The 20,357-nt window shown below is 39.4% G+C and overlaps 1 protein-coding gene across 4 annotated transcripts in view; it reads left to right on the forward strand.

Moving 5' to 3' along the window:
- Positions 1-20,357, forward strand: part of qkia (QKI, KH domain containing, RNA binding a) — a 70,721-nt gene that overhangs the window by 28,940 nt on the left and 21,424 nt on the right. For all 4 annotated transcript variants that reach the window (XM_042742409.1, XM_042742410.1, XM_042742411.1 and 1 more), the window contains exons 3-4: positions 9,383-9,499; positions 15,318-15,461. In XM_042742409.1, the coding sequence (XP_042598343.1) occupies positions 9,383-9,499; positions 15,318-15,461 (261 nt within the window). The remainder of the gene's footprint in view (positions 1-9,382; positions 9,500-15,317; positions 15,462-20,357) is intronic.

Genomic DNA, 20,357 nt, shown 5'->3' on the forward strand with positions numbered 1-20,357 from the left:
TAAAACATGGAAGAAATGTTGTGTGATTATTCCTTAAAAAAAAATTTGTTTCATTTTAGTAGTAGTAGTAGTAGTAGTAGGCTATGTACATTCTACTGAAAAATACACTGGACTTGTATTTTGACGGGTTGCTGTGAATACCTTTACAGTTCTGTGTATGTGATATGAGGCTAGTTTTCCTCAAATCAAACGGTCAGAAGCCCACTAAACCTCTCTAACAACAGACCCAACCCGGAAAACCATCTGCATACGTCCTCGTTTAGAGAGATGACAGAAGCTGAAATCACCGCAAGCGTCACATGCGCTTCAGTATAAATGAAACCTCGCATCTGCGTCGTTCATTAGAGTCAAGCAGAACATGCAGGATTCATATTTAAATCAACTTTTGCGGCTTAATAGTAACAGATACTAGTCCTCATCGCGATTTGATTTAAGTGTAATGACCTACTTTTTTTTAATACAATTATACCAGCACAATGTATACTCTCACACTTTAACTGCTTCCATTCTTGAACACTTAATGATTATCTAATCAAAATAAAAGAGCAGCACTGAGTCTAGGAGAACTCATCGGTATCACAGACACTCCGGACGCATCGCGTTCAGCTCAAGCAGCGGTCTAAAACAGTTTATTTATTCACCAAATGGAAACAATGAGGCATATACAATGAACAAATATGGCATATATAAGTTTGAAGTTCAGTGTTTAAAAAAAACAGAGCAAACAAAAAGAGCGATCTATAATATAGATCTATAAATTAAGCATACAGAATTTATTCGAGCCAAAGAAAAACAAACATTTAGATGAAAATGCTCAATATACAATTCATTATGTACATTAACAACGATTCAGGGTGAATATAATGTAATTTAATGGAAAACTATGTGAATGGCGCTCTGTGCAGCGGCAGGATTCTCTGTCAGCTGCATTTAAATCCGGGTCTGAAGTTTCTCGCTCTGTTCAGGGTGCAGCGTCATGTGTCTAAACAAATAGCGCTCTCACACTGTATAATGAAAACAGACCTTTCTCGGCCGCTCCAGCAACGGACGCAACCCGGAAAACTATCGGCATGGATTTTTGGCGATAACCGATTGTTAAAGCAATCAACTATCAGTGCCGATTAATCAGCAAAACCGATACATCGGTCGACCTCTAAATATGATCATATGATCAAACAATCCCATGTGCTGGTATTGTTTGTCTGGCAGAAATAGTATTAAACTACAAATAATTTGGAATAAATTAAGTGTTTCCATTCCATTGCAGTTTTTTTTTTTTTTTTACTTGTCATATGAGCTGCACGTCAGTAGTTAGAGTTGTTTAAGCTTTAAAACTGCTAAAGGCTAGAATTTTCCAATGCTTATATCCAATCTGAGGCTATCAAACATATTTGAAATTTTGAGCCGATTTTAGAACACATTATTTTAATATGTCATGCATCTCCTAGCAATGAGGCACAGGTGTCTGCTTGAGTTTCTTGTGTTCAGAACATCTTGAAATTGGTAGTGTGTGATCCTCAGTTGTTTAGTGTGACCTCCCATGGCTGGGAATCAATTCCAAAAATAATTGATTTTGAGGCTTTGGGAATCTTTCGATCAAACGTTGCCGAACTTCGATTCACCAAATAAAAAATTGGTAATGAGTAGAGCTGCACGATAAATCACATGCGTTTATCATGTGCATCTTGTCAGTAAAGCCAGTTCTGTGATTAGTAGTAAATCTCCAGCACTTGCTTTCAGATGGAGTGGCATTTACTACACAGAGCCATAGTTCACTGACAAGCTGCGCAATATTGCGTACATAATCAGCGATGAATCTCCTGCGATAATGAAAGCAGTTTGCGTAGCTTGTCAGCTTGTCTGAGTTGACGATGCAGCCTTCCATTTTGAGAAGTACCCATTAATTTGCCTCTTGCTCGCTAATAGTGTTTAAAAGAAGTCTGATTCGTCTCCACAAAAAGGTTCTTTCGGATAGATCATTTTAATGAACCAGTTCAAAAAACGATTCCAAGGTTATTTTATGGCCGAACTGGCTTATGTTGTCCACAATTTTGAGTGCTGCACAACAGAATAGATCATGATGTGATCGAGGGTCTTATTTACATCTTAAATAAAAAGCTATTTTTTAAACTTTCTATCAGCCAAAGATAATTCTGAAAGAAAACACACAGAGCACAGATCAGTGGCCAAGAGATAAACCATGAGCTCTTATATCAATGTGTTGTTAATGTTCTGGTTATTTTGTTTTGGTATACAGTTTGTTAATTTTGTGCAAAGCATATGGTTAAAGTAAACATCATTCAGCTTAACTGTGCATGTTTTAGACACTTCATTTCTTGTTCATGCTATAAACGCATGTCCACTGCTGAGCTGTGGGCTATGACTAATTTCATATGCAATGCAGACAAAATTACAATTTAAAATCAATCAGAGCAACAGAAATGCATCGTAATTTTCTACAGCTACTTTCTACGACCTTTATATCCTGCAGTCATGGCCAAATTAGCTTCCTCCAATCTAAAAATCAAGAATTGAAAAGAATCGAACACAACAGTGAGGAATCGATTCTTGGAATGGAATCCCATCAATTCCAGAGCCGGGAATCGGATTCGATTCCAAAGATTTCGGAATTAAACAGCCCCAGTGACACCCAGTTTTATCCATGTACATAGATTGATACTTCTGAGTATTGTGGTGTATTGCAGCATTAACATATGAGTTTGTAAACAATTTCTGAAGAAATGACTGGCTCATAAGAGTCATTAGTTTGTTATGGGCAGCCAGCAAGGACAGCTCAATAGAAACATATCTTGTCTATTTATTGTTTTTATATTATTATCTGGCACCCAAGTCTTTCTCTTATCACATTCAATTTAGACTGCAAGTTCACTACTTGGCTAAAACAATTTTATTTTACCATGGCAATGTAGATTCAGTAGCAACACAGGTAAACCTTTTAGAGTGTTTTAATAGACTGTTCCTTTGCATCAATAGAAGAATCGAAACAGCCGTGAATTTTTAATAGTCAATAATCTATTGTCTTAGAACTTTTATAAATAATAATAATAATAATAATAATAAAACCAGTTCAAAACAAAAACCAGATTCCATTCCCAACCCGATGGAGATGAAACTGTTTCTCGGCTCTGCCACACCACACGCTTACTTAACACAGGTTAATTAGTAATTAGTAAGGGCATCCGATAGGTTATCTCTGCTTCTCCCTCTCTCTCTCTCTCTCTCGCTCACTCTCCCACACTCAATTTCTCTATCTCTGTTTCTCTCTAGATATATGGCATATAGATTAATTGAATGATATGTTGAAACTTTTGATATTGTACTTTTTACGATGAAATAATACAGAAAACCAAGCAGATGCTGCAGAGACAGCAGCAGAATGATCATGGATTGTAATGTTTTCCTCCTTCCCTCTGGAGGATTGAACTAAATGTAATATAGAGAGTGAGACAAAATGCAAATATGGGGCAGAGAGAGAGCGAGGAGGTATACAGGGATGACTAAGGTAAGAAATGAAGTGCTGAATAGAGAGGATGTGTAAAGCTGCAAGGAAGAGGGAGGTGAGGCAGAGGTGATGCTGTGTGCTGACACCTGTTTACAGAACCATCTGAAAGATAGAGGACAGAGCAGAATACAGAAGTGATGTGGTGAGAGAGAAGACTGTTTTGTGACACTTTATTTTTTTTTTTTTACAACTCTGGTGACAGATGTGCTTACACTGGGGCGAGCAGATTGTTATTTCTGTGTGTGTGTGTGTGTGTGTGTGTGAAGAGCGTGTCTTGTATCACTCCACTGGGAGGCCGCTGTTGGATGCATTACCTCCGATTTTCTTTTCCAACTCTCTAGATTAGCTGTTTTCAGCACTCTTCCTCCTCTCTCCACATGAAAAACACAGACTCCAGACAGACGCAGCCTTTGGTTAAACCAAGCAAACTGATCACAGTTGCACATGTTCTATTCTCTGTGATCTTTAGCACTTGAGCTTTTAAACTTTGACCTTCACACATCTTGAAGTTTTATTTGGAGTTTCGACTGCCCTTCAGTCTTTTTCCATCCCAGATTAGAAATGACAGAATTTTGTGTTCCCATTTTCCTCTCTTTCTGCTCGTCATCTTTTTTATTATTTTTTTTAACACAGATGTGTTTTTTTTTTTTTTTTTTGGTGATGCCATTACCAGTAAGTGTTAAATTTTCTGTAATAAAGGGTCGTGACCTTACAAGCAGGGTGGAGTGATTGTGATGGAGGAGAGCGAGGTTGAAGGAGAGAGGAGGGAGCGGGTGGGTAGGAGGTATAATGTTGCGTTAGCGTTGCTGCTCGTTTGTCTCTGTCAGGTCCCTCGGCTACATCCCTGAACTGCTCAACTCTCTGCTTGCTCTCACATTTAGGCTGTTCTGTTATACATCCCTACAGCTTAACACTGACACCCTCGCACACACACTCCCATGCACAGCATATAGATTTTTCAGTTATGTGGGTATGTTACCAAGGTTCGCGGTGACGTAACAAAATAGCAGCTGAAGGACATTGATTCTCTCTTTACCCTCTATTAGGACCCCTGTTCATCAAATCAAAAATAACTAATTTGAATGATTCTGAATAACTCTGAAAGGTATGTGCGTGTTTTATTTTTTGGCTAATCAGTGTCTTTTAGAACCATGGCAGGATTGTAGTAGTTTCCTCACTACAAAAAGTTTTGAAAACAACAACAGTCTGACTAGAATGACACAACAAATGTACATTGCTCCCATTATGCTCAACAAAGCTGTCTACACTAGAAGCATCTGAATCTGTGATGACACGTCAACTCCCTATGCATATTTTTCATGGGTTGCAGTGCTATTCTAGTCAGTTTCTTCCCCACGTCTGTCTGAAATAAAAACATTTTTTTGAATTGAGTGATCATGCATGTGACCCTGGACCACAAAACCAGTCTCAAGTTATTTGTAGCAATAGCCAAAAATACATATTATGGGTCAAAATTACGATTTTTCTTTTATATAAGTAAAGATCAGCTTGCATGAATATATTTTGTAAATTTCCTATTGTAAATATATCAAAACTTAAATTTTGATTAGTAATGTGCATTGCTGAGGACTTCATTTGGACAACATTCTCATTGAAAAGGCGATTTTCTCAATATTTAGATTTTTTTTTTTTTTGCACCCTCAGATTCCAAATATTCAAGTAGTCGTATTTTGGCTAAATATTGTCCTATACTAACAAACCAAGCATCAGTGGAAACCTTATTTCCTCAGCTTTCAGATGATGCATAATCTCAATTTAAAAATATTGACCCTTATGACTGGTTTTGTGGTCCATGGTCATATATGTGTGAATAGGATGCTGCGAGTACAATTTCATTTAACTTGTGTAAATGACTGCAGCGGTCAAGTTGTTGTGTTTTTCTGTCTGTCTGAAGTGTCTGGGTTTTATTTGATTTTCCTTGTTGGTGAAATGACTAAATGAGTTGATGTGTGCCTCACACACACACACAGAGCCCTGTTTTTTAGTGGCGGACGTTTGTGTGGCGGCGGCATGGTGGAAATTTCCAGGCTTTTTGGCGGTTGAGCTCTGCCCCTCTCAGACTCTCGCAAACACGAGTGCCGCCATATAGTCAAAACATTCTCTCATGTTGTCGTCTAAAAACTCTAGTATTTCTCTCTTCCTTCTGTATCATTCCCCTCATGCCTCCCTTCCTCCCTCTACAGGAAGTAAAATTGTGGCATCTCCTCCAGGCTGTAATTACTGTCTGGTTCCAGTATTCAAAGTGAGCAATTTCCCCCACTGCATCAGGCCGCTGCTCTCTGCCATGTCCAATCAACATCAACACACACATACACACAGAGGAGAATCCGCTCTCATCTGCATGGAGGGCGAGATCATGCAGGTGCGCTCCTGTGGAAGAGAGGGAGTGATGGAAGTTCTGATGATAACTGATCATCCTGACAAGTCATGTTGTTGCATATGTATTTTTGCTGCTGTTTTATCACCATCTGATTTGTTTACAGTGTGCGTGACTGTGACGACAGGGACAGTCAGCGCACATGCTCACCTAAGGCATTGTCACTTCTGGCTGTCTTATGATGATGGTGACACATGATGTGGCGTGTGGCGCTGCTGCTTCAGTACACAGTTTTACACGTGTATCCTGCTCGGCGTCTCATGAGAGCATTTGGAATATTTGTGTAGAACTCCAGCGGTTCTGATCCACCTACACAGTCAAACCTGTCGGATTATGCTGCGTCATCTGTGTTGAAACAATAAGCCTTTAGAGAGAAGCAGCATTGTTTTCCTGTTTATCCAGGCAGGTCATGTCGCTTGTTGCTTGGGTTGGACTAATCGTGAGTCGGTCTTTTGAGTTCCTTTCTGATTATCTTATTGCCCACTGCAAAGTATTAGGAGTGATGACTGACATTAATTTTGGCTATTAAATCCTGTGCGAGGTGTTGGTTGTTGACGCAGTAGTATAAGGCTTTTAACAAGAAACATGGCAAGAGCTAAAGCTGTTAGCTGTTAGATAACCAAGCTAATAGTAGTGACCGGAAACAAATTGTCCAAAGATTTGTTTGTTTTTTAAACCCATTTAATCCCATGGTCTACTTTGAGAAAGTAATTTAGTGTTTATTATTTAGGGGCTAGGCCTAGTTGGTAAAGTTGTCAATTAGGGCTGCACAATATTGGAAAAAACTCACATTGCGATATTTTGTTTTTTTGCGATATATATTTGCGATATGGGGGATGGATGGGGAATCACAAGATGACTTGAATAGCTCTATTTAGTAAAAAAAAATAAAAATAATCAATTGTTGGAGTGATTTTGTAGGCGAGTAAATCAGCATAGAAAATAAACAAATTACAATCGTAGATAAATGTAATAGAACGAAGATAAAAAATTAAATAAACAGTCAATAACAGTATTCGGGTACAGAAATCGAATAATCAAAAGTAAAATAACACTGCATAGTATTCACTGTATAAATTATATCTAATAAATCTGTTAAGTCTACAAAATTGATTTTTCTTTACAGTATGTGTTTTGTTGTTTGATTAACATTCATGACAGAAAACAACAGGAACATTACACTGCTGTGAACCAATATACTGTTACACATCCATTTTCTTTCTCAATGATTTACCTTCACCTAAACCATAAACAACTGTGTTTACAACGATACTTGCAGAGGCATGCATTTTGACATAATTTTTATACAGCAAGCATGCATTCAGTTGATCAAGATCAAAATAATAGTAAAAATATTTGTAATGTGTAAAAAAAAAAAATATTTCAAAGAATTCTGTTTTTTACCTTTTTATTAAAAGAATCCAGAAAAAAATTAGAAGCATATTGAAATTTGTAGTATTTCATAGTGTTACTGTTTTTACTGTATTAAATACATGGTCTAGGTGAGCAGAAGAGTCTTTTTTTCACAAACATTACCAAAAAAAAAAAAAAAAAACAATTTAATTTGTCTTTTAATTAATTAAATTTATTAAAATTCATTTTATTTTTTGGTAAATAAAGGGGATTTGCTATTAACATTAAAACAGAAGAAATATTGTGTGATTTATTTCTTTAAAAAATAGTTTTATTAATTTTTTCAACAGTAGTAGCAGTATCACAGACATTCTACTAAATAATAGTAATATTTCTAGCACAATGCCTTTATGTAAAAATGAACTTTTATTTTGACTGGTTGCCGTGAATACCTTTAAATTGACACTGGTTTACCATTTTACTCAAATTAAATGGTAAAATGCTTGTGAAGTGACTCAGAACAGTACTTGGTACCACCGGTACTTAAAGTGAAGCCAGTGTAGCTTCTGACGAGCAAGCGTCAAGGCACTTTTTCAAATTAAATTAGAAAAAATAAATCAAAGACTGACGTAAATACCTCAACTGACCAGGCGGCTAATCACTCACACTTAAAGAAACCTGGTACCGTGACATTTTCATTTTTTTAGTACCAACTTGGTACCGAAGTACCAGGTCTTTTGACAACACTAATATGTATGTGTGTGTGTGTGTGTGTGTGTGTGTGTGTGTTTATTTGGCAGTCAGTACCTAAACTTTTTATGAGTGATAGAATGTGGTTTTAACACTCATAAATAACCAAACTCTGTGTGAGCAGAACTGGATTAAGCACTCGGAAGAGGAGTGACAACCGTATTAAGCTGCAGTGTATATGTGGCCTCTATTCATACAGGACAGGATTAAGCACTTACAAGAAGACTGACTCTCTCTGTCTTTACCCTGAGTCAGAAGTGAACTGATAGAGAGTGGAAAAAGAGTGGATTTTATTTGATTATTTTTATTTGGAGCAGTGCTGTCGGAGAGGCGCTGTAAAGCTGGGAGGATTACGGAGGTAAATAAAGCGTGCTCTCAGACAAAGCCCCGGAGCACAGCATCAGGGACAAAGGCCACAATAAGACCCCTCCTCTCCTTTAATTTCCCCCCGTTGTTTCATTTCTTATTTACATTACATACAGCCGGCTTTTCCCCTTTCTGTGCCTCGGAGCACGATAACAGAAAGAAAGAATTATGAAGGACAAAAAATGAAGAGCAGGAAGGAGGAAAAGCAAGAAAGAGGCTTTGCAGCACTGCTTAGCATTCTGTTTGGCAAACATGAGCTTGACATTGTTTCTGAGCTCTCGTTTTTCTATCCAACTTCCTGATTCGTTGTAGCCGTAGCTCATAAACGGCTGCCAGAGGAGGAAGAGTGATTAGCCGCCTGGTCAGTTGAGGTATTTACGTCAGTCTTTGATTTATTTTTTCGAATTTAATTTGAAAAAGTGCCTTGACGCTTGCTCGTCAGAAGCTACACTGGAGCTAATTGAATTATTAGTGTGGGAGAGAGGTTTTTTGTGTGTCTATTGCTTGAAATAAACAATTACACACCATGCTCACAATATCAGGCAGAGAATTCTGAGGATTTTATAGTGCAGCTAATTGAATTGTTGTCTTTTTGATTTTGATTTTTTTTTTTTTTTTGCCCCAAATGTCATTCCACCACATGCAGATTCTCTCCAGTGAGCTTTCTGTGGGGAAATTGTCACCGTTCTTCTCTTTTCACAAACAATGTTATGCAGAATAACGGTTTCAGTCACAATTCACTTTCATTGTATGGAAGTTGCAATTGAACCAATTGACTGTTTCAATTCAAGTGAAGGCCTATAGTTTTGGAACAACAGGAAGGTGGTTTAAATAGCTAAAAAATTAACAATTAATAAAGTATTAATTAAAAATTAAAATTTAAAAATTACTTTATCAGCATTGTATACACAACATTCTGTTTTCAATAAAAGATGCTCTGAGTTTCTGAATGCTTTCTAATCTCCCTCTCTCTTTACCTTTTGTTTTTCCAGTATAATTTTGTTGGAAGAATTCTTGGCCCTCGTGGACTCACAGCAAAGCAACTGGAAGCAGAGACTGGCTGCAAGATCATGGTTAGAGGGAGAAGCTCCATGAGAGACAGAAAGAAGGTGAGACATGCAACGAAACATTTCATTTTGATCAAGGATATTGCGTACATTTACTGATATTAACAAAAATAACATTTGTAAATTAAATTAAAAAAAATCTAACTCCTAATTTATACAGGGACAATTTAAATTTAGTATAGTGCTCTAATTCATGCTTAAGCAATGTTTCAAACTGGTTCTCACAGCAGAGCCAACACTGGTCAAATTTGTGGCATGTTGTCCTGATCTGCACTGTCAATATTGGCAGATGATTTGTCCATGCTCTGTGGTTCAGTTTGAGATTTCAGCACATAATAAAAGAAAAAGTGGGGCACCAGCACAACTTGTGACAAAATTGTTGCACCAGCAGGACATGTCGAACCAGCTTGGACAAATGTGACCACTTAGTCACAATTTGGAGCTTTCTCATCCCCTCTTCCTCCTTCACAGACAGTGTTCTGCTGACGTTTGCCATTTGGATCCAGTTTGTCCCTAATGAGCCAATTCACTCATTTGTTCTCTCCAATGACTTTCTTTTCCTATCTCCTGCACACTCATGGTTAGCACGCACGGCTCCGGCTGAGGCCCAGTTCTATTTCAGGACTGGCTGTGGTGGTGTGGGTGTCAGAGAGAACAAAAGCACATGGTAGAAATACTATAAAGTAGGACCCAGTTCTTTCTTTAAGCCTCAGAAGTGTGACCCACTGTGTGATCAGCAGAGGAAGAGCTAAACCCTGAATGATGGGAAATTATGGCTTCAGGTGGGAGTTATGTAGCACAGAGACAAAACAGCACTGCCCCGTCAGCTCTAGCAGAGACTTTCTCGAGGGTGGGGCGAAATGACATTTGTACTTGTAACATGATAAAAAATCAGAAGAAATGGACGATTCTATAGTAAGCAACTGTGCTGATTTAATTCAACCCACAGAGACATTTTTGCCAGGAATCAGCATATGGCTAGTGTAGTCTTTTGTCTTTCTCTTCATATTTCTGTCAGTGTCCCAGTGGAGCTGTTTTATCAGGAAATCCCCATCACTGTGCATTAACATTAAACACCCCCCCCCACACACACACACACACCTGGGCTCCAGCTGTGCTCCCCTCTGGAGAAACCATATGTGTGAACTCAAGGGCTTGATGCAGAAATTGATTAATCCTAAAAAGAAGTTCTCTCTCGTCTCTCTTCCTTTATTTAGCATTTCTGTAGTGGTTATGTCTTCTATTGCCCTGCTGAATGTAAAACACACACTCTTGTCTGAATGACTAATCTAAAGCTTGCTGGAATACTCCCCAACACAGAGAATGTGTTTTCTTGCTTCCTAACAGTTTCTCAGAATAGTCTCCTGACTGATTCTGTCATACTCCCTTTCCACTGAAATGTTGTTTATTCTTGGCTGGGGTACCTGTGAATCTCTCATGTTTCCAACGATTTTCAGTGGAACCAAAAGCTGACATAACTAACCATTACTACATTAGGGAGCACATTATGTTCCACTGATGTTACTGTCCGCAATCCAACATTGAGCTTGGTCTTTTCTTTTCTTCTAGTTCATGCTCGTAGTTTTAAGAAAAACATTTTAAAGTGGGTATGAAATGAAAATTTACCATATTTTTTTTAAATGCATTTTATTGATCTTATTTTGAATGATTCGTTCATGCATATGTTTTATTTTTAACTTTGTTTGACCTCATAATTGTTAATTTAGAAGGTCTTTGTTTGCTGGACTTCTCCAGTCATTACGGTGTTACAACTGACTGCAAGTTAGCATTCAGATCTGCCTCCATCCAATTAACAATCAGTTGATAGGACCAAGTCCCCATCTTACTTTTTTGTTACTTTTTTTTACTTGAATGTAAATCATAACACCAAAGAAAAGATCTGTCGCTACTGTCGTTACATCTTTAACTTTACCTTATGCTCTATTAGAGGCCGGAGAGTTAGAACAGACTGTTTTTTTTTTTTATTTTTTTTATTTTTTTTAGAATAAACATAAGTGTAAAGAGAAATACCCCAGGTCTTCATGAAAGACAACAAACAATCTAACATCACTGTATTTTTGTCCATTGTCTTGTGTATGTTTTTATGTCTCAATGTTTCAGTAGTGAACCTGAGACTGAGTCTGCAAATATTGAGATACGCACACTGAAACTGACAGTTGTGCGTATAGTTAGACCCATCTAAAGAGACTGAAGAGTTGTGAGCAGAGTCAAGTCTGGGCTGAGGGAGTTGTTTATTTAGCGTCCATTAGCCAAGCCGTTTTTGTGCTCAATAATTTAGTTTGCTGCTTCCTCTGGGGACTGAGAGAGCAATGCAGTTGTAGAAAAATAGAGGAAAGAAAAAGGAGTGACTTTCATTCAGAGAAGAAGTGAAGTGGGAGTCTTTCTCATCACAAAGTGTTTAGTTCTAGGTCATTCGTGGGGATGCGACACAGTGAGATGAGTTGTTTGTTAGTGATGTGTTTAATGTTTACTCTGAAAGGTAAAGACATGGTTCACCTGAAGTCTCAGGAGAAAATGCTTTGTTAGCCCTAAATCAGACAGACATTTTATTTAACAGCTCCCCAAAGGTGGTTTAACCCCATTTATCCTCTCAAGAGCTGCGTATACACCAGTTTGCACAGCCTCAAGAGACTCTACATCCTCACGCTTGTTGTGTGTGTGTACTGAAGCTGAGCTCAGGCCAATGTAATGGGAGAGGACAGGACAGACAAACTCAGGATAATAACCTGTCCCACTGTGTAGCCTCGTCCTCTGATCAAACACTGTTCAAATAGAGGGCTCTCAGAAACCACAGCATAGATCAAATGTAACAGACGGCCACCCTCACCGTAGCATCACAGAACCTCTCCAAAGCCACACAGTAGGCTCTCTGAAGCTCCCCCCCACCCCCGTCCCTCCTCTTTTTATTTTCAAGTCTTTGTTCTTGGTTAAATTGAGTTCCCTTTCTTTCTTTTTTCTTTACACCTGTATCACAGCACACATTTATAATAGGAAACAAGTTCCTTAAAGTCACCATGTAATGGAAGCGACAGATCTTTCTTCCATATTGTGACTTCCAAGGGAAAAGAACAAATATATATATATATATATATATATATATATATATATATATATATATATATATATATATATATATATATATATATATGATTGGAGAAATAGGGTGGGAACTTGATCCTATCTCTTGGTTGTTGTTTGGATGGAGGCAGGAATTGAGGACCAGATAATTGGAGAAATCTGGCATGTGTTACCAGAGAAAAGTCTCAATGGAAAATAGAGTTGATAATTTGATTAAAAATTGAGGTCAACACAAATTTTAAGAAATAAGAAACAGACATTGGTATTTTTTTTTTTAACACACACACACACACACACAAAAAATGCATTTAGAAAATAGATGGGGTAAATTTTTATTTAATGCTTTGTTTTTCCAGACTAGTTTGTTGCAAACTTGAAGCATTGATATACGTTCATTAAATTTAAATGAAACAAGATTGTCAACACTTGTGAAACTATAATGAATACTAACATTTCCAGCAACTGTATCAGTAAAAATTCTGTTCCCCCCACCCCCATGTTGGTAGTGTGAGTTTTTTTTTTCCCCCAGTCAATTTTCCACTCCTTTTGAACAGGTGCCTGTAAACTACTCCACACGGGACAGCTGTTTAAGACTGTAGCTTGAGTTCAGTCTGCTCTGGTTGATATGAACAGTATTTATAGGGCGGTGGGATTATTTCCAGCCAGGATGTCTGCCAGTGGAATCGAAACAGTGCCTTTGCATGGTGAAAACTTAGCATGATTTATTTTGCTCTGTTGCTTTTGGTGCACATACAGTCAAGATTGACAGCTCGGTCCGTATACACATGCCAAAGTTCCACAAACCTTCACACATTTGCTGACGAGCTGCTTTTGGATTCAGTCTTGTACTTTTATGGGTCCATCATCACATGTGTCTCCCATCACATGTGTGTCACCTCGCCGGTGGTTTCGTATGTCGGTAAACAGAATCTTTGCCCTATTCAGAGTCTTTCGGGTTGTTCTTTCTTCTCGGCTCTGCCCACCCCTCACCCACCCTCAGAGGACATAGAATGACCTTGCTCCTTGATGGGCAGGAGTGGATGTGTGTGTGTTTACAGTCCATGCCTTTGCTCTGCTCTGAGCTGAAGGTCTCGCTCCATACATGGATGGCACAGCATGTGCTCACCTTGAAAACAATGCAGTAGCTTTTGCTTTTAAGAGTATTTTGTACAGTTACAGGCCATGATTGGTCAGGATCATTATTTAGGATATCTATTTTATTTAATTAATTGTTGCATTTGGGAGATCTTAATCCGGGTGTCCGGGTACTGCACACATGTGGTAAATCAGCTAGCATTAACTACCTGGTTGACATTCCAGCATAGTAGGAGGCAGAATTATACCTTAATGTTGTGAAAATACTGAAACAGCCCGAGTATGTTCGTTTGTGTATGTGATCATTGCTATAGTAACAGTATCCATGGCATTGCTGTGGAAAGCGGTGTCATAGGCACTCAACGGGGTCTCATTCGGTGTATTAGTAAGCATGTCAGGTCCCTCCCCGCTGAGATCCAGCACTCTATGCTCGTTTGTGAAGCAGGCATGCTAATTGAGGTGTCTGACTGAGCAATGATCTGAAAGCGTCATGGGAAACATGGGGGGAGGGACAGTTGCCGACATTATACTTGTAATCAATGTGAATGAGGCGGTTAGGGCCGGTCAAGTGGTCTTTAAACTACTTTACCTTGGAATCCTGTCTTTGTATTGCTAATAGTTTCAGGCATAAAGGCTGTGAGATTGGAAGTGCATGGGCTTAATAAATGCTTTTAGCATTAATTGCTCAATCTAGAACTTGAAGGATGGATAGTGGAGATGTATTTGCTATTTTGCTATGCTACTACAAAAAATAGTACAAAATGAGTCTTTCATAGGTTTCTAATATAGGTTTTTGATTTTACACACCTCCTCAGTCTCTGAAACCTTTTAAATGTTTTTGTTTTTTTGTGGCACAATGGGTGGCTGGTGAATATTATTTTTCTATTTATTTTTACCTTTCATCCATCAGGTTTGTAGTGTTGCTTCTACTCCAAGCTAGATGAACTGTCAGGCTCTGGAGAGGTGTTGAAAGCTTGGGTGGTTGGTAATTGTTGAATTTGAAAGACCCCTCAAGAGTGTGAATCTGCTTCTTTATTCAGTTTAGCAGCTCCGACTGTTCAGATGACTCTGCTGTAGCATAATGGCTTTCTTTTGAGGCTGCTGTTAACCCAAGCCAATCAAACGGTCATGCACACCAACTGCAGGCCATTTTAAATGATCGCTGGGGGAATTGTGCTCAAATACCTTCACTGCTTTTCCTGTTCTGATTAAAATTAAAATATTTTTGGCCTCCACTTGGATCAGTGCGTTAGACTTCATTGAACTTATACTGAACAAATAAAGTCTGCAGTTGGCTGGTATGTCAAGGTTTTAATATTTTAATGTTTTTTTCTTGCTCATGAAAATCCATTGTTTAGTGTGTGCTGAACAGCATATGACCACACCTAAAATTAGTGGCAAAACTACTAGTTATCAGAATTAGTCATTTTTACGGTGATGGTTGTGGCAGCTGCCTGACTATTTGTAAATGTGGTGGTAAATATTCTACTTTCAGCGCATGTTAATGTGCTCTGGGGTAATAGCTGCTTTTTGAAAAACCGCCGTCGTCAGAGTGCCGGCTGTCATCTATGGCAAAAAAATGTCTCACACTTTCACACTGACTCAAAGTTTGATGTCCTCTAAAAAATCCTTTCTCTCTCTCTCTTTTGTTGTCTCCATTTCTCAGGAGGAGCAGAACAGAGGGAAGCCAAACTGGGAGCACCTAAATGAAGAGCTGCACGTGCTGATCACAGTGGAGGACACACAGACACGTGCCGAGATCAAGATGAGAAGAGCTGTCGAAGAGGTCAAGAAGCTATTGGTGCCTGCAGTAAGTTGCAAACACACATTTATACTTACCGAACCTATTTGTGCTAGCGGAAAGTGATTTGCAACAAATGTTTTGACCTCTGAGATCTTCTCTGCAGACCTGCCCGAGGCTTGTGCTTTGTAAGGCAACAGTGTTGGATTTAGCAAAATGCTTTATGCTGATTCCTGTTCTAGGTGTGTGACGCCTTTGTGCATATGGGCCGGATTTTAATCCCACCCCTGACCCCGACTTCAGTCTTCCGCTAAAATTTGATATTTTTATCTCAGGATCCCAACAGAGAACAAATGGCGCTCTGCAACCTGCTTCCCACATATTTCCGCCCCCTTCCACCTTTCTGTTCTCCGCTCCTCTGTCGGTTGCCGCAGGGGGTGGGGGCGCTTAAGTCAGGGTCTCTGGCTCCAGGCTGTTTTGCCTGCAGTGAACAGAATGGCTGGACAGCTGCAAGAGCCTGTTCCCTATCAGGCAACATGGTGGAAAGGCTTCGACCCGCTGAAACCTGGCCAGAAGCAGCCGTTCCGCCCAGCCATGTGCCTCTTGCTTCATTTCAGAGTGGGACACAGAGTCCTTGGCGTTCTCTGACTGCTCTCAGGCGCTCGCTTTCTCCTGTTTCTTTGTACAGGGTTTTTTTTATTTTTTTCGGCTCTCTCTCTAGGCCAGAAACCCCACATTTCGCCTCTTGTTTGGGGATTTTTTTTCTTCCTTCTTTTTGCTTGTGTCTTTTTTGTTCGGTTTGAGCGGGGAGGCCTTAAACCCTCCACACACATACACGAGTATACACACACGCTCGTCAAAGAAAACAAACATACACGGCCGGCTGAGTGTGTGTGACTCATTCTGTACAGTGTGTGTGGGTGGGAGATGAGTAAATGGCTACATGCTCTCTCCAAATTTTCGCTTTGACCTTATGCACCCCTGAGATCAAAGTCATCCTCACCGTATATACACACACAAACTATGCTCAGGCTCTCAGGAGGCCTGTGTTTGCTCTACTCATGTGTTTCATTCAGAGTTACACAACGCTCTTGGTCTTTTATACAAAACTGAAATCTTTCCCAGAAGAGATTGTTTTTGTAGTGTAAATGAAACATACTGCACATATTTGTATCTAATCTTTTAATTTACTTAAAGAGATAGTCTACCCAAAAGTGAAAACCTTCATTATGACTTTCTTTGTAAAATAATATGCTTTTAGCCATGTCTTGACAAGTTTGAATTGATTTGCTTTAATATAAGAGGATGATTTTTAAGTGACACTGCCTGCTGCAAGTTTGTGGCGCTGTGACCATGACTTGCAATAATAAAACATCCATGTGGTCATGACATAGTGGTGGTAAATGATGACAAAATTCTCATCTTGGCTGATGTGTCCATTTAAGTTTTGCTGTACAGATAAAGCCCCTCTTAAACATGCTGGTTTTGTGTGTGGCAGATTGACTCTAATGCCCTTTATCATGCCATGCTAAACTGGATTAAATGACAAACCGTCCATCTCAGCCCGTGGAGTCTTAATGAAGGATATCTTTGGCTCATTTAGAGGCATGAAATTGTCTTATTAAATACATCATAAAACAGATGAGGTCACAGTCTGTTTCCCCTCAGCTCTCTTCATTTTGTCATTGTGGAAAGGATTTAATTGGTTAGGGCAGAGAAAAGGGGGGCAGTAGCATCTCAGAGCTCTCAGAGAGAGACTCTCTGTTTTATAAACATCTGCAATATTGATTTTTACCTACCTTGAGAGGCAGCTAGCACATTACCGCATGAATCTGTAATCCTGGCTCGGGCCCTGAAGAGTTGCCACAGCCGAACGGTTCCCGCGTTTGCAGAGACCAAATTGAAATTTTCAGCCTTGCTCAAGGAATCAGTTCCACACACAGCATTTGAATGATCATCAGACTGGGAAAGAGTGCATGAACGGCGGGTACGCACGCACACACAGACCACAGGCCAGGGTTAGAAGGGGGTGATTGAGAGATTCGGCTCAAAGACCCTGTCAACTTTTCAACTCCCATCGAGAGACCGAGGAAGGAAGAGACATCGAGAGAGAGATTTGAGTTGAAGGTGGGCTGGTAATGAAGGTGGTAGCGAGTGAGAGGATTAAGGCAGGAATGTAATGGAAGGAAAAAGATAAGAATCGAGCCACTCTTTTACATGCGGATCGCTTCCCACAGTTCTTCCGCTCCAGTCTCACTCGTCTTTTCACTTAATCAAGGCATCGCATACAGCCTTTCTGCTGTCTTGCAGATTTTTAAAATGTATTAATATCTTATAATTTAGTGTGTTTATTTATTTTGTTATTTACTTATTTTATTTTGTTATTCAAGTGTTTTTTTTAATAATATCATTTTCATTGGTTATTGGTTATAGTTTAATATTGGCGCATCCTTAATTTTTTTTTATGAATAATGTTTATAAATGGCATTCATTGTATATGTAAATAATTATGACTGTTATGAAAGCACATCTAAGTGTAAAACTGTCCCGGCAAGAGCACCAGCATCATTTTGGTGGAAAAGGCATACCAGATACTGGTCAGACAGTTTCTCTCTCACACCCCTGTCCTCTGTGTACCACTTCACTGGAGGGACACCCTGTCTGACACACACATGTTGAAGTATAAAACTGCAACCTATAAAACACTCTGAGAGCAGTGCGTATCTACATATCCATATCTTTTTGAGTTTGACTTATAGTGTAAAATTCAGATTTATTATGGACAAAAGGTTATACCTTTAAAATCACACATTTTGTGTTTTGTAGTATCTTGCTTCATGAACATTGAGTTTAAGATTAAGTTTACACTAGCTCCATTCCGTTGTGCTCTGTCCAGCTATTTCTGAACACAAGATCACGTCCTATGTGAACTCCCCTAACAAACGCATCTGTTCTAACTATTCAGAATTTCCTTAAGATCATTTACAGTCTATTTTAATATAGAACGCACATCCCTGTTATGGTCATGTATTAAATGTGGCTTAAGTCTATGTGTTACAATGTGCTAAAAATAATTTACTTGTTGTTAGAACATGCAGACTGCTTGTTTTAGCCAAATCCACCTGTGACTGAAAATGGTATAGGTTAAAAACTAATCGGCGATCTTCTCTCTAAAAACTGCATTTGCTAATTTACATTTTGATATGTGCTGAGTCGATCAAGCCTTGTGTACTTTTAGTGTACTTGTAACCAACGTGATTAGGCTGTGTCACCCATTCCATGTATGCCAATTTGTCTCTGAATTTGCTTACTTTATATAGTTTCTCAATAAGGCCCAGTTTTTGAAGACCGAGAAAGCTGCAGGATTATAGCAACTGTGCTTACGAGGCTGCTCTAATCTCCAGCAGATTTCGTGACAAGCTCCGATGCTGCAAACAGAGATGTGTTGTAGTCCGGGGACACGTCTACATATCAGATCCCTGTTAATTTAATTTAACGGTTTATACACCAGCCCATTTAGAGATGATCAGAGAGAATAAAACAGTGTGGTTCCTTCCTACGAAGCAATTAGCCTCTCAGTTGTGTTAAAAACCTGACAAATTGGTTTTTTTCATTAGGGGTGTTAAACCCAGGAGAGCTGACGCCCGTGATGGGTGTTGTGGATTTAGATGTTTAGAAGATGCAGTGTCAAAATTGCCAAGAGAGATTCTGTGCTACAAGGTGACATTCCTCATTTCCCCTTGAGGTGTGTGTTTGAGAGAGAGAATCTATCTAACAGACAGCAGTAAGTTATTTTTAATGATTGACAGTAGCTCTGTTGTTATGTGAGGTCAGTGTTAATCCTGCAGTCACAACATTCTCATAGGCCCAGTGAAAGGCCTTCTGGGAAAATGCTAGATATTAACCCTAAATACCCCCTCGCTGTGGATGGTACGATATATCCTCAAAACCATACTTTAGCGTGTCTGCTCCCAGCTGGCATCAGCGCACTAGGGAATGCTGGGAAATAGAAGCACACACCTATGACATCTCATTAAGAATCTAAGCCACAATGTGTCCATTCCCTTTAACTCGGCTAATTAAAGTGGCATATCAAAATATTTTCTGGGTTATTTTATGTCAGCGCACTGGGTGGGCCATTGACAGGAGCAAGCAAAGGTTTAAAATCGTAATGGTGGATGAAGACCTTATTTAAATTCAGTACGGTACTGCTAATAGTTTCTTTTGTGGATGCCCCTGGCTATAAGGAACATGTAGCATTTTGGTCTCTCTTTGTGTTCGGTTTTGTCAGGGAGGCACTTCCTGCTAGATTGTGGCATATCTGTAGTAATTTTGCCTCCAGAGCTCAGTGGCTTTGGAGCTTTACGTGGGTGCGTATAGTAGCTGTAGCCCAGCTGTCTGGCCCTTTCCTTTTTCCTTCCTTTCTTATTGCTTTCCTTTTTCCAGCATTTTGTTTCAACTCCTCTTGCGCTTGTAGGCAGAAATCGACTAGAGAACCAACTTGCTGCTCCCTATGTCCTCCATGATGCGTCCAGTATCTTAAAAGGCCACAAAGGAAGGGGGAGGGAGGTGAAAGAGAAGAAGAGAAATGGGGAGCTTCGCTCACACAACGCTTCCAGCATCTCTCCGTGAATGGGCTTGTCCTTGCCTGTAACAAAGTGACTGGGTTAGCAGTGTTTGCACTGTAGCCTGAAGCCCTGTTCCCTTCTCGTCTCTCTTTCTTTCTCTCTTTCTCACACACACACACCCACTCTTTCTCACACGGTCTCTCTTGGCACATCTTTTATCCCGTGTACTCCAGTAACCATCACATTCAGTGCCTCTGCCGAGCACAATGAGTCCCCGATCTGGAGAGGTTTCAAGCCTCTCTGAGTTGTCATGGGTGCTTTGCATTTGTAATCTTTTCCCAATTCAGGAAAGCAGTTAATTTCACACCATACACCTGGTTATAGACCTCTCACTCAC

Source organism: Cyprinus carpio, chromosome B17 (assembly GCF_018340385.1).
Source record: "Cyprinus carpio isolate SPL01 chromosome B17, ASM1834038v1, whole genome shotgun sequence".
NCBI classification, from domain to species: Eukaryota; Metazoa; Chordata; class Actinopteri; order Cypriniformes; family Cyprinidae; genus Cyprinus; species Cyprinus carpio.